At 41.3% G+C, this 13,352-nt stretch overlaps 1 protein-coding gene across 12 annotated transcripts in view; it reads left to right on the top strand.

The window, feature by feature from the left end:
- Nucleotides 1-13,352, top strand: part of GREB1L (GREB1 like retinoic acid receptor coactivator) — a 157,823-nt gene that overhangs the window by 128,820 nt on the left and 15,651 nt on the right. For 8 of the 12 annotated variants that reach the window (XM_033155016.1, XM_033155010.1, XM_033155011.1 and 5 more), the window contains 10 exons: nt 67-264; nt 1,282-1,462; nt 2,337-2,529; nt 4,674-4,810; nt 5,198-5,537; nt 7,936-8,051; nt 9,293-9,537; nt 11,076-11,629; nt 12,447-12,549; nt 13,161-13,316. In XM_033155016.1, the coding sequence (XP_033010907.1) occupies nt 67-264; nt 1,282-1,462; nt 2,337-2,529; nt 4,674-4,810; nt 5,198-5,537; nt 7,936-8,051; nt 9,293-9,537; nt 11,076-11,629; nt 12,447-12,549; nt 13,161-13,316 (2,223 nt within the window). The remainder of the gene's footprint in view (nt 1-66; nt 265-1,281; nt 1,463-2,336; nt 2,530-4,673; nt 4,811-5,197; nt 5,538-7,935; nt 8,052-9,292; nt 9,538-11,075; nt 11,630-12,446; nt 12,550-13,160; nt 13,317-13,352) is intronic. The other 4 variants (XM_033155008.1, XM_033155012.1, XM_033155015.1 and 1 more) reach the window with 1 other exon arrangement.

Raw genomic sequence — 13,352 nt, forward strand, 5'->3', positions numbered from 1 at the left:
ATGAGCATCTCTGGACTATTCTCTGGCACCCAGAAGCTAAATTATAGTTCTTTTTCCCCCTTCTAGATTTGGACACTGAAACATTCCAAATATATCAACCACAACTCACAATTGCCAGAAAGCTCTTGTCACAGGTATGCGCCATTGCAGACAGTGGCAACCAGAGCCTGGATCTGGGTCACTTCAGCAAAGTAGATTTCATTGTGGTAGTCCCTCGTTCAGAGGTGCTGGTCCAACAGACTATTCAACGGATTCGACAATCAGGTAAAAGAAAACAAGGAGAAAAGTAGCATATTAAATCCAACAAAGCGTTTTATATATGTCTGAACTGAATTCATAATGAAATAAAACCAAAATACAAAAGATCATGATGTAATCTGTAGCTGTGCTTCTGTGAATTCTGCATCAAAGAGAAGATTATGTCTGTGTCTTATACATCTTACGCAAATCAGGCATCTTGATAAGCATTTCCTTATTGTTTCATAATTCTGTTTCACCTAATCACTCACTGGCTGGAACATGGATTCTCAGGGAATTGATATAGTGCCCCCAGTGGAAACTTTGCTTGTCTCTTTGCTTCTGCTTTTGGGATTTAAGATTTCGTCTTCCTTGTCAGCCTTTAAGAGCTAGAAACTAGATTTTTTTAAAAATGAACTAAACACTTTTAGGTTCCTGAATTTTGTGCACAATATAATTTCTGACAGTCATAGAGTTTTACAAAATACACACAGTGACATTGGGCAAATCTGGCAATGAATTGTAGCCAAGGCATTTGACAGAAGTTACACATATTTAACATATAGATAACATTGTTAGTGAAGAAAGTTTGTTCTGAAGCTGCAGTTAGGCTTGGCTTCCCGTCATGTGCAAACACAGAATTCTGGTATCATGCTCCCAAACAAGGCAGGATCATAAAACAAATTTTGAATTACAAATCCTGGTTTGTTTGGGAGCAATAATCAGGACACATCACAGGAAGCCAAGTTAATTGTTGCTTCCTGGTTTGTTTTACTTGCTCACATGAAGGGAGGTTTGAAGTAGGGACAAAATTATCTCTGTGTGACAGTGTGCTACTTAATCACAATAACCCAGGCTAAACCAGGAATCCTAGCTTACCATGCATGACATGTGAACACTAACAGAGAGTTTTCCTATATGTTGAGTTTCATGGCTGAGTTGGCATTTGATCTGTTCTGTAGTATGTTTTTGGCATCTCCAGAACTTATTTGTTTGTTTATTGGGCAAAAGCAAAGTTCCTGTCTCTGCCGTTTCTTCCTCCAGGTGTTCTTGTAGACTTGGGACTTGAAGAAACTGGAGCAGCTTACCAACGAGCTGAAAAATACGTGGTGCGGCTAGACAATGATATTCAAACAAAGTTTGATGTTTTCATGAGACGGGTAAAGCAGAATCCGTATACCCTTTTTGTGCTGGTGCATGACAATGCCCATGTGGATTTAACAAGGTAATTCCTTTGAAGTAAAGCATATATTAACAGTTCATATTATACTGTAGGCTTTCATTCAAATTGTAGGTGTAAGTATGAGCTCTTAGGTTTTTAGTAAGTTGAGACAAGTGCACCCGTCACTGCAGTACAGAATGAACCATATCTGTCAGACACCTTCCTGCCACATGCTGCTGTTAAAGGCACAGGAAAATACCCCAAATGATTATGGCTCTAGGTGGTGAAGGGCTTGTGTTATGGAATATTGTAGCTAAATGGCAATTGGGCAGCCACTTGTGTTCACTGGATCACTTCCATAGCAGCTCCCTCATTTATGCCACCATGTGTTCCAAGAATCCTGCCCAGTGTCAGTGGTATGCTCTGTTCTATCTGTACTGTGTCTTGTTGTGACTGACTGCCTTAAGACCAGATTTTGCAAAATGGACAGAGTCATGGTGTTCATAGCATTAGGATGCTGACAATGGGTACCAGAGATTCAGAATACGTCATATGATATGGCATGACCCACACTTTAAATTCCCCACTTTGGTGCCTGCATGCTGCTCACCTCTGCTTCAAACTTACTGGCTTTTTGTTTTCTTCCCCAACTTCCTGAAAAACACAGAACCATTTTCTATATAACTGGTACCACCAATTAGTAATTTTATAAACGGGCAAGCACCACAAATATTTACATGAAATCTGATTTTGTAGAGTGGAGTAGGGGACGTTAAGCCAATATTTCTACATTTATACACCAACACCATAGTTAAGTAGTTCCTGATTCCTTTTGGCCTAAGTGACTTCTGTAGCTCCTGTTGTAATCTTCTTTTTGTTTTGATCTACAGAACACGAAGCAGACATTAAAAATGAAATGTCTTGTTGCTTTTCCTAGTGCCATCTCAAGTTCTCTATCCCATGGGGAGCCTAGTCATGGACTGGCTGATAGAATGATAAATTGCAGAGAGGTACTTGAAGCTTTCAACCTCCTTGTCCTCCAAGTGAGTTCTTTCCCATACGCTCTTCAAACTCTGCAGTCCAGAATCAGCTCTGCCAATGAGGTACACTGGATACAGTTAGGCAACATGGTAAGAAGTATAAATGTTATAACTGCTTTTAAGAATCGTTTATGTGCTTTTATGAGCATCTTTGGTCTTTGTCCCTGCTGTTGTCATAAAGTGGGAATTGATTTCCTCTGCTATCTAATCAAGTCTAAAGTCAAGCTCTGATGGCATCTAAGAAGGGATAGGATTCATATAATGCTCAACTTGGTCGCTGTCTCGTCTACCGATTGCATCGTATGCTTTGGTAAATCCCAGAAATTGGTTGTTAGTGGTGCCAACTTCATTTATTTTGTGTGATGTATAGCCCATCCTTAAACAGCCAGTTGACATCCATAGAGTGCTTACAAAAGACTTCAAAAATACAAATATTATAGAACAACTAAAATACCCCACTGCTGCCCTATTTAAATTAAGGGCCTAATTCCTCTGTCTCTTTACCCCAGCTAGTACTCACAGAATACAGTTGGTTTCTGGACTGAAGTCTTCTCTCTGGCCCAGCCCTTGTTTTGCTTCTCATGGACTTGATCGATCTTCAGCCACATTACAGACTTCTTTCTGAAGAGAAGCTGTCACTTTGGTCAGGACCACCACCCTGAAGACTGGCTTTAGTTTTCCAGCTGCTTGCTTGTTGAAGTCTCTCTACTTTCTTAAGCAAAACTCCTCTGGAACCTTCCACCCATTACTGCACTTCTGGTCCTTCCCATTTTAGACTTTCTTCAGCCTCTCACACTCAGCTGCTTACCAGACTCCTCAGCTTCTGGCGGCCTCTGTCTCTTCAGCTATGCCTCTTCTTTTGTCTTTCCCTTTTAAACTGTCCCCTGCCTGACTCCACCTCCAACAAATTATTTGACACTTCATCTGGCTTTTTATGCTTTGTTGTCCACAGCCTCTGTGGCCACCTCACAGGACCTCCTTGATTTTACCCAAGAACTCTCAGAACACCAATTGGATTAGCCCCTTCTATTGGCTCTGATCAGTATAAACACCAGTGACATTCTCTTCCAGTACAGTACTGCTAGCTGCCAAAGGTGTTTCCCTCCTTCCCAGCTTTGGCCACATTCACACCTTACATTTAAAGTGCTAAGATGCCACTTCAAACAGTCATGGCTTCCCCCAAAGAATAGTTTATTAAAGGTGCTGAGAGTTGTTAGGAGGTCCCCTCTTCTACTTACAGAGCTACAATTCCGAGTGCCCTGTGAGGAGATTGTTAAACCACACTGGGAGGGGGAATAGGGCATCTCTGAACAAATAAACTACAGCTACCAGAATTAAGCATTTAACCATACTACAAAACATATCACCATTCATAAGACACTTAAATATTTGCATTAGAATAATAATAATTTTTTTTATATGTAGGATGAAAAAAACTCCACCTCCAGCCAGTAAGAGCTCATAGCAACTTAAATGAATTAATAACTTTAAACGTTAGCAGTGTTTAAAAGCCAGGTGGGGGAGAGAAAGGTATTTGCTTTGCACCAAAAATGATAATGAAGTGGGGAGCAGCAATCCTTACTGGGAAAGCCTCACTTCACAGATAGGGTGCCATTGCCAAAAAAGCTCTCTCCCTGGTTGCCACCTGCCTTACTGCTGATGTTCGGAGCCCCCAGAAAAGAGCCTCAGATCTAGATCTCAGGTGAATTGTAAGAGGAGAAGATGGTCCAGCAGATACCTATGTCCTAAGCCATGTAAGACTTTAGAAGTAAGCACCAGCACTTTGAATTGAGCCAGAAAACAAACAGGAAGCCAGTGAAGCTGTTTCAAAAGAGGTGCGATGTGAGACCATCTCCTGGTCCATGTTAGCAGTCTACTTGCTGCATTCTGAAATCATTTGAGCTTTGGGTCTGTCTTTGAAGGCAGCCCTACATTAAACTACTTCCCTCATAAAGGGATTTTAGGATAAACTAACTGATGTGGAGATCTATATAATCCATTATTTGGGACTATTATAGTTCTTTATTCAGCTACAGAATCTGTGCGCACTATGGTTGTGGCTATATTGAACAAATGTTATTTCATACCTTGTTTATGAAGGGAAAATGCCATTTATAAGATGTATGAACATAATGATAATTTTCAAGGGGAAGCGAAGAACACATGAGTATTTTGTATATAGGACAAGTATACACTCTTAAGAATCACATTGCTTGCATTGTCTCTGTTTGGAGCAGGAGGAACTGAGCCAAGATGAGAAGCTGTATTTTGGCTTGAATGAATACAGCAAATCTCTGCAGTGGGGAATCACAAGCCCTCTTCTGAGATGTGATGAAACCTTTGAAAAAATGGTGAATACACTGTTAGAGAGGTAAATGCTTTTGGAATAGTATTTAGCTAAGTCCATGTGTATCCGTGTCAAATTCCCCATCCTAGTGAGCAGGAAAGGATACTCAGCCCTAAACATGCTATGCAATAATCTCCACTGAACATATTGGGATTTACCCTCTGGATTGGATTGGATTAGATTGTGATGTTTAGGGTCTGTCTATAATTCTGCTAGCAGTATAGAAATGTATGCAAACGCAGCACTTATACAATTAATCATATAATTAAAATGAGAATATTTTCAAGAGTCTCAGGCTATGCCTCTTCCTTTTCTTATGTCTCTTCCTTTTCTTTGTCTGATGTGTGGACCCAACATCAGACCAGCACATACTAACTTGACTGATTAAAACTAAGCTGTGCTCTTTTCAAGGTACCCCAGGCTGCACAGCATGGTGATTCGCTGCTATCTGCTTATTCAGCAGTATTTGGAAGCCTTGATGGCCCTCACCACCATGGCCTCCCTTAGGGACCACAGCACACCTGAGACTCTCAGCATAATGGATGACATCATCACTACACCCGGCAAGGATAAGAATGGCCGTGGCCACATGCTAGTCATCAGGATTCCCTCTGTGCAGCTGGCAATGCTGGCAAAAGAGAGGCTGCAAGAAGCTCGAGATAAACTAGGCCTGCAGTATCGGTTTGAGATCATCTTGGGGAATCCAGCTTCAGAACTTACTGTTGCCAAGCACTTTGTGAAGCGATTAAAGGTTAGCTTAGGTGGCTTGTTTGCTTTTGTGTTACATATTACATAGAACTTACCGGTTTGCATGCAAATAAGCGTCTTCCTGGTCATTTGTTGATGTGTGTTTAAATTTCCCATGGAGAAGAGACAATGTAATAAGCTACTTTTCACCGGACTCACTCATTCAGATACTGCCTTACTGTACAGTGCTTTACAATGTTCTGAGTAAGCAAAAACAGACCCGTTACCATTGAACTCATGTGAAAGTCATTGGCAAATGATTTCATACAGTCCACTTGCAAAGAAAAAAACACACATAGTTGCAGGTGTTTTGAGCTATCATGTCATTCATGGACTTGCTGAGACATCAAAACATTCAGGATTTTGCAAAATGTTATAGCTTCTGAGACCAGTGCAACTGTGCTAGCAAAGGAGACCATGGAAAGTCTTGGAAGAAGTAACATGGGGAGAAAGGTGATATGGTGGACAAGAGTCAACAAATAGTGACAGAGTCAAGGATCTTCCCCTGCTCCGTACTCTTGCACAGCTGCAGACACAAAATCTAATCAAAATTAAAAATTTAAAAAAATCCTTCCAGTAGCACCTTAGAGACCAACTAAGTTTGTTCTTGCTATGAGCTTTCGTGTGCATGTACAATTCTAAAGATACACACGAAGAATGTATATCTGAAGAAGTGTGCATGCACACGAAAGTTCATACCAAGAACAAACTTAGTTGGTCTCTAAGGTGCTACTGGAAGGAATTTTTTATTTTTTTATTTTGTTTCGACTACGGCAGACCAACACGGCTACCTACCTGTAACAAAATCTAATGTTAACTTACAAACATGAGGACCCATTGTACAGATAAGGCACAATATTCTCACTGGGAATGGGATACTGACCCTATTTGCACATAACACTAAGCCAAACCATGGCTTAGTGCAGGCATAGGCAAACTCAGCCTTCCAGATGTTTTGGGAGTACAGTTCCCATCACCCCTCACCACTGGTCCTGTTAGCTAGGGATCATGGGAGTTGTAGTCCCAAAAATCTGGAGGGCTGAGTGTGCCTATGCCTGGCTTAGTGCAAACAGTGGCAGAGGAAGGGGTGGGTGGGCCAGTAATTGAGTCTCTTCTGTTAATCATTGTGCTGAGAGAGGTCAGCGCTATAATCCTCCAGTGTCCAAGGTTAGTACTGCATGGGTTTGTATTGAATTGACCACTTTGATTTCTTTCCAAACTAACTTCCAATTAAGCTAATATAATGGAAAACAAATTTTCTTCCTAATAGGGTGTCTGTGAAACCTTAAGGCTGGATACTGTCCAACTCAATGGTTTCCTTTGCTTATGTGTGTTGTATTCTATTTTCTCAGTGACCTTGAGAAATCTGATTCTAAGGGCCAAGCTGGACATGATATTTATTTCACATAGTTTGGTGTTGCATACCTCATTTTGCTTTCATAAATAGCCAGGCAATAACAATAGCAAGGTGTGTGTGTGGGGGGGTTTAACTCTTTGCCCTCTGTCATGGCCCCAATTGGAATTGCTCCCCACCTTAATAAAGAATGGGGAAAAATTGTAAGTTACTTAAAAGAACATTGTAAACAATTAAAAACATTGGCAGGATTCTGAAAAAAACATGCAATGTAGAGAGAACTATGGTGAGAACTGAGTACAGTGGTACCTTGGTTCTTGAACAGATTGGCTTCCGAACAAATCGGCTCCTGAACACCGCAAACCCACAAGTGTTCCAGTTTGCGAATGTTTTTCGGAAGTTGAACATCCAATGCAGTTTCCTCTTCAGTGCAGGAAGCTTCTTCAGCCAATCAGAAGCTGCGCCTTGGTTTTTGAATGGTTTCAGGAGTCAAACTCCCGGGACTCCCGGAAACGATTACTGGTACGTTCAAGAACCAAGGTACCACTGTATAAAGAAAATATGGAGAACATTATAAGATGCAGTTGGAAAAGAATAATGATGGAAACCATGGAGGGGTAGTTTGAAGTCCAGGGATTCAGAGAATCCTATGTATACATGATTATGATTTATTTGTGATGATAATTGTTAAAGATAAAAATGAATACTATTTTTTTAAAGGAATTGCTCCCCACCCATGCCAGCTATTCACAAAATGAATAGCACACGCAGCTTCCCCCCTCCCCCATTCCAGCTGGGACTACAGCAAAAGGGTTAACACACACCACAAAGCCACAGTCCAATCTGGCTTGCTGTCACCCCAGAAAAATAAGCTTTGCAAGTCTGGTGTCCTTCAGGGTGATGCAACAAACCCATCAGCATTCAGCTAGCCTCAGAGGATGACTTAATTTGGATACGTATGCAATTACCGTGCTTAGAACAAAGAATGTGTGAGAAGTAATACTGAAAAAAATGGATCCCAAGCTTTCTTGCTGTTCTTTTCTCACAGGCCTGGAGAGGAAATGAACGGGAGGATTGGCTTCCTCATACTTACCAGGATCTAGAAGGTCTGCCTTGTATTGTTGTGTTAACTGGCAAGGATCCACTAGGGGAAACGTTTCCCAGGTATGCCCCGAATTCTACAGCGCAAATGTTATTTCAAAAGCATCTTAAGATATATGCGTAACTTCTAACCACTTATTTTAAGTGATAATCTGCAAAGGTTACACTTTTTTAGTCTCTTGCACACCCTCATTGTGAAAAATATATGTTCTTGACTGAAATGAATATTTCATTTATTTATTTGCTTATTCATTTCAATGGTTTCACAATTACTTTATTTAAAAGCATTTATTCTGCTTTTCAGCAGAGTTATCAGGGCAGTATGAAATCATGATAATAAAACACTGATATCAAAAGTAAAAAACCACACTTAATTAACAGGAGCAGAACAACAGTTTTAAAAAATTCAACAGGAGCATGCTAGCCTTCTTAAGGCTTCAGATAACTCTCAGCCTGGGAGAAGACCAGGGTCCTGATTCATCTGGCCTGGCTGAGGCTCCACTATTCATTGCTACTTCTTCTGCAGGCCACAGGATACATGGATAGACACAGTCAGGCTTTTAAATACAGACTATAATGTATATGAAGGTTTTGACTCCGTAGCCAAAGCTTTATGTTGAATTTTTTTTAACCGTTATTCTGCTCCTGTTAATTAAGTGTGGATTTCTACTTTAGATATCAATGTTTTATTACCATGATTGCATACTTTTATATTTGAAAAATCTGCTGTTTTGGTCTTTTACATTCCAATTTGTGTGCTTGTGGAGCATGAGAAGCTGCAAAGGAATCATTCTCAGATGCTGGGACTTATGGAAGAGCCACATCCTCAAGCTGGGGCAGTTTAGAAGGAGGGTGCTGAGGGCTCTTCCTCAAGTGGGGCTATTGGGGTGCCATCAGAATTGGGAGTCCTCGTCAGACCAACACTGAGACCTTGAGGCAGGGGGCCTGGCACCAAGAAAGGGGGAAACATTTTGCTGAGTCAAATTGGAAGGTAAAAGACCAAAACAGCAGCTTTTTTAAAAAAATATAAAAGATCAAATGATGACTCCATCCCATAGTTCTATGGATTACCTCGTTCCCGCATTCCAGCCATCTGCTTTCTAGTGTAACTTGAGAAAGCAGCATGTTTCTTATGAACTAAAAACTGCATCTCCTTTTTTCCAGTACAGGTTATTGATGTGCTTCAGAGTGCATGCATATTGCTTAAACCAGAGCCCAAAATGTTTTATTGAAATGATGATGATGATGATGATGATGATGCAATAATGCACCCCTTGTTAAATCCTTATATATTGATTTTCCAGATCCCTGAAATATTGTGATCTTCGGCTGATTGACTCAAGCTATTTAACTCGCACTGCCTTAGAACAAGAAGTGGGCCTGGCATGCTGCTATGTTTCAAAGGAGGCAATCCGAGGACCCATTGTAGCTCTAGACCTTAGTGAAAAGGAGCAGGAAAAGGCCAGTGTCAGTGAGAATGATACGGATGAGCTGCTGATTGACTTGGAGAGACCTCAGAGTAACAGCAGTGCTGTGACTGGAACTTCAGGTTGGCTGTTTATTTACCATTTCATACGGTCCTTGCTTGGGAATGAGTGTCCCTTTTCTTAGACATTGGACTTTGGGGAGATGCTGAATAGTCAGCAGTTAAGCAAGCAGGAATGTAAGAAGCAATTTCAGTTTTTATAAGAGAAAATAGAAGAATGGGGAATGAGACATAGATCTCAGAGTGGGAAGGAGAACAAAGGGAAGATGGTACAGAGGGGAAGTGGAAAGGAAGCGATGTAAAATCAGACTTTTATTTATTTATTTTATTAGATCTGTATACTACCATTCATCTGTAGATCTCAGGGGGGTTCACAACATTAAAAATACAAGATAAAAACACAAACTACATAATAAAAACAAGAAGAAACAAAACAGCCTGAAAGAATAAACCCCCTCTCCCCAACCCCTTCTGCAAACATATTTAAAAGAGTATAGGATGTTAAACATATTTAAAAGAGTATAGGCCTGGTTGAAGAGGAACATTTTCGCCTGCTGCTGCAAGGTATATAATGAAGGCACCAGCCAAACCATCCTGAAGAGAGCATTCCACAGGCGGGGAGCCACTGCAGAATAGGTCCATTCTCATGTCATAGACCTCTGGTGGAGGAGGCACACAAAGAAGGGCCTCAGGTGATGATCTCAGAGACTGGTTAGGTTCATATAGAGAGAGGTGGTCCTTGAGGCATTGTGCTCCTGAACCGCTTAAGGCTTTATAGTTCAAAACCAGTTTGGACTTGAAACAAATTGGCAGTCAGCGCAGTCGTACCAGGATTGATGGATGTAATGGCTTTTCCCATCATAGTGCTATATAAAAACAGCAGAAGCTATGCATGGTAGGATGTTCCTTTCTGGACTCATGGAGACATTTGAACCCTTTAACTGTGATCAGTTAATGACAAATGTGAGTTATCCCTTTAATCATAATCAGGAGCAGATTAAAGATACTTCACACATATCGCCAAAGCATGGTTTAGCACAGGGGTAGGGAGCTACAGCCAGCCAGCATGCTTGGATTCTAATCTCCATGAGTTTGAGGGCTGAGTTTGATAGGTGGATGGGGCATAGTAACACCAGGTGACCCTTTTTACCTGTGTGGTTTTAAATCAGACATGGGCAAAAAAAAGTGTATGTTGCCTCAAGGCTTCCCAAGTGCTACCAGTCAGTCCTGCTCATCTGTCAGAGTTGGCCCATGGGGATGAGGTGAGACAAAAAGAAATGTTCCCCACCTGTGTCTTAGACCCTGTAGGTTGTTGCCTGTGCCAAGACAAGCAGGAATACAGTGATAGGGCCAACCACACCCGTTAACACTTCAGCCAGTCATCAAACTTTTAAATGAGAATTCTCAGATTTGTAGCAGAAGAAGATCTGGCTGGTTAGATCTAATTCACTAATGCACCAACCATTTCATCTCCTGCCTTTTTGTGGTGTCCATAAACAGAATGAAGTCATTTACAGTATAAATGTTGCAAGGCAGAAAATGTGTGTGACGTTCTGTACTTTAGCTTACTGAGTATTTTTCAGTTTCTTTCTTTCTCTCAGGTTCTATAGCAGAAAATGGTGTGAGCTCCTCCAGTGCTACAGACAAGTCTCAGAAGCTACCACCACCCCTGAACTTTCAGAATGTGGCCCACAGTTCAGTTGATGAAGGCTTTGCTGCTGGGGAGACCTTGAAACAAGAATGTGACTCTCTCGGCAACCAGGTAGCAAGCAGCACTACTTCTAAACTGTCAGCAGCGACCTCCTCCGTCAGCCAGTCGTTCCGGTGGCCGGGCCAGTCTGCGAAAGAAGGCAAGGCTTTGCGGGTGTCCTTACCCCGGACTGTGATCTTATCCAAAGCCGCCTACTGCCTTCTTGGTGCACAGAAGAGTGGGCAACATCCTTTCTCCTCTTCTCTCTTGCCTCATGCCGATGTGTCTTGGGTGAGCTCTCTGAGGCCTTTGATACACAAGGATATGGCCAGTGAAGAGCAGTCTTTGTACTACAGACAGTGGACTGCAGCTCGGCAGCACCATGTGGACTACAATAATCATGGGGAAACCACCAGCGGCAGGAACTTTCACCCACGGCGGCTGCTTCTAACAGGACCTCCACAGGTAATGTTATCTTTGGGACTGTTGTGGCAGCTGTCAAATTTCAGGGTGATTAGGGGTGGGTCAAAATGTTGTAGCAGCTCAGAAGGACTGGGCTTTAGGATATAGAAAGGCATGTTAGGATACACGCAAGTGTGCCGGTGAGAGAAGTCAACTGTTTTTCTTCCATGCTTCCTTATTCCTGTGCTTGCATAATCCTGCAAACAGCTGCATAGAACACTTCGGAAAGTGAGAGCAAATCTGTGGGTTGACTTAATATCAGTAGCGTATGACCTTACTTTGCTACTGAGCAAAGTAACTACTAGTGTGACCATTGTAGCAAAGGTTTGCTCTAGATTTACTTACAGTGATTTGTTGGAGCAAAACAAACTATGATTCCTGGTTCAAATGTAATGCTAAGCCCCAAGCATCATGGCTTGTTTCCTCCTCGTGCAGGTGACAGCGAGACAAAACTGCCCAGTAAGCTGCCTTTATGGTAAGCCACCAACTGGTTTACTGTGAACTGGGCCAGTATTGTTTCACAGTATTGCTGCATCGGTGTTGCTGCAGAAGGGCAGCCTTCTTGAATTAGATCTGTATCTAATTCTAATCTTTTCCCTTTGATCACAATGTTGTGTTATGTGACATAGGATCATATAATGCTCTTTCTGCAAAAGGACAAATACAAAAAAAGGCGACTTAAACTGCATAGTGACTGGTGATGGTTGTTGAGCCATGCTGGGCCACTTTAGCAGATCTTCAAATGAAAGTTCATAGCAGACAAAAATACTTCTCTGATTATACATTTTTCTGAGAGTGTCCCCTCCCCCCCTTTGTGTAGGTTGGGAAAACTGGTTCTTATTTGCAGTTCCTACGAATTCTCTTTCGCATGCTGATCAGGTTGCTGGAAGTGGATGTGTATGATGAGGAAGATATTAATACTAGTAAGTACTAAGATCCAATTATAATTTCTTATGACCAGCTTTCAGAGTGCCCTGGGAAGAGAGATTAAAAAAAAATACTGCTGTCAAAGATTTGTGTACCTTCTGTAGGAAATGTATACTTTTTTGTGCACTCTGCAATTTGTAAAATGAGTGAAAATTGGACTAGAAAGGCATGAGTTTGTTAGACTTTCATTCTCCTTGTCCAACATTCTTCTTGATCATCATAAATAATGTACATAATGTAACTATAAAGAATATTTTTCAGACACAGTTGCCTAGCTTTCAAACTTGCTAAGTTGAACTGCCCAAGCTCTGAGGTTTTTAAACTATTCTATCTAGTTTGTTTAGGGTGCTGGGGATTATAACTCTGTGAGGGAAAGAATGTGCTTTGAATATGCTTTAAAGATGTGCTTTAAATGTGCATGCAACCTCTCAGCACCAGACCTTCATCTGTAAAAATGGGAGCGAGTTGTGAGTTGTTGTCAGAGCAGTTGTGACAACAGCATACTAAAATGTATGTTGATGTGCCTGGAGAACTTAGGTAGTGGGAAAGTACTGTATAAATAATAAGATTTTATTTGGTATCCGTATTCGTAAAATTCCTTTTTCAGGTCATACAGAGGACAAGGAAATTGCCCAGCCTAGCAATGATCAGTGGCCTGATGTTGAAATAATCAGCAAAATGCCTTTTGACCTCAGTGTGCATGATCCTAAATATTTCCTCATGAGTCTGGTATATACAAACCAGCTACAAAGAATAAAACAAGGCAAGTGAAAACTGATTTTGCTGCTTTCTTCTTCCT

The sequence above is a fragment of the Lacerta agilis genome, chromosome 7 (assembly GCF_009819535.1).
Source record: "Lacerta agilis isolate rLacAgi1 chromosome 7, rLacAgi1.pri, whole genome shotgun sequence".
NCBI classification, from domain to species: Eukaryota; Metazoa; Chordata; class Lepidosauria; order Squamata; family Lacertidae; genus Lacerta; species Lacerta agilis.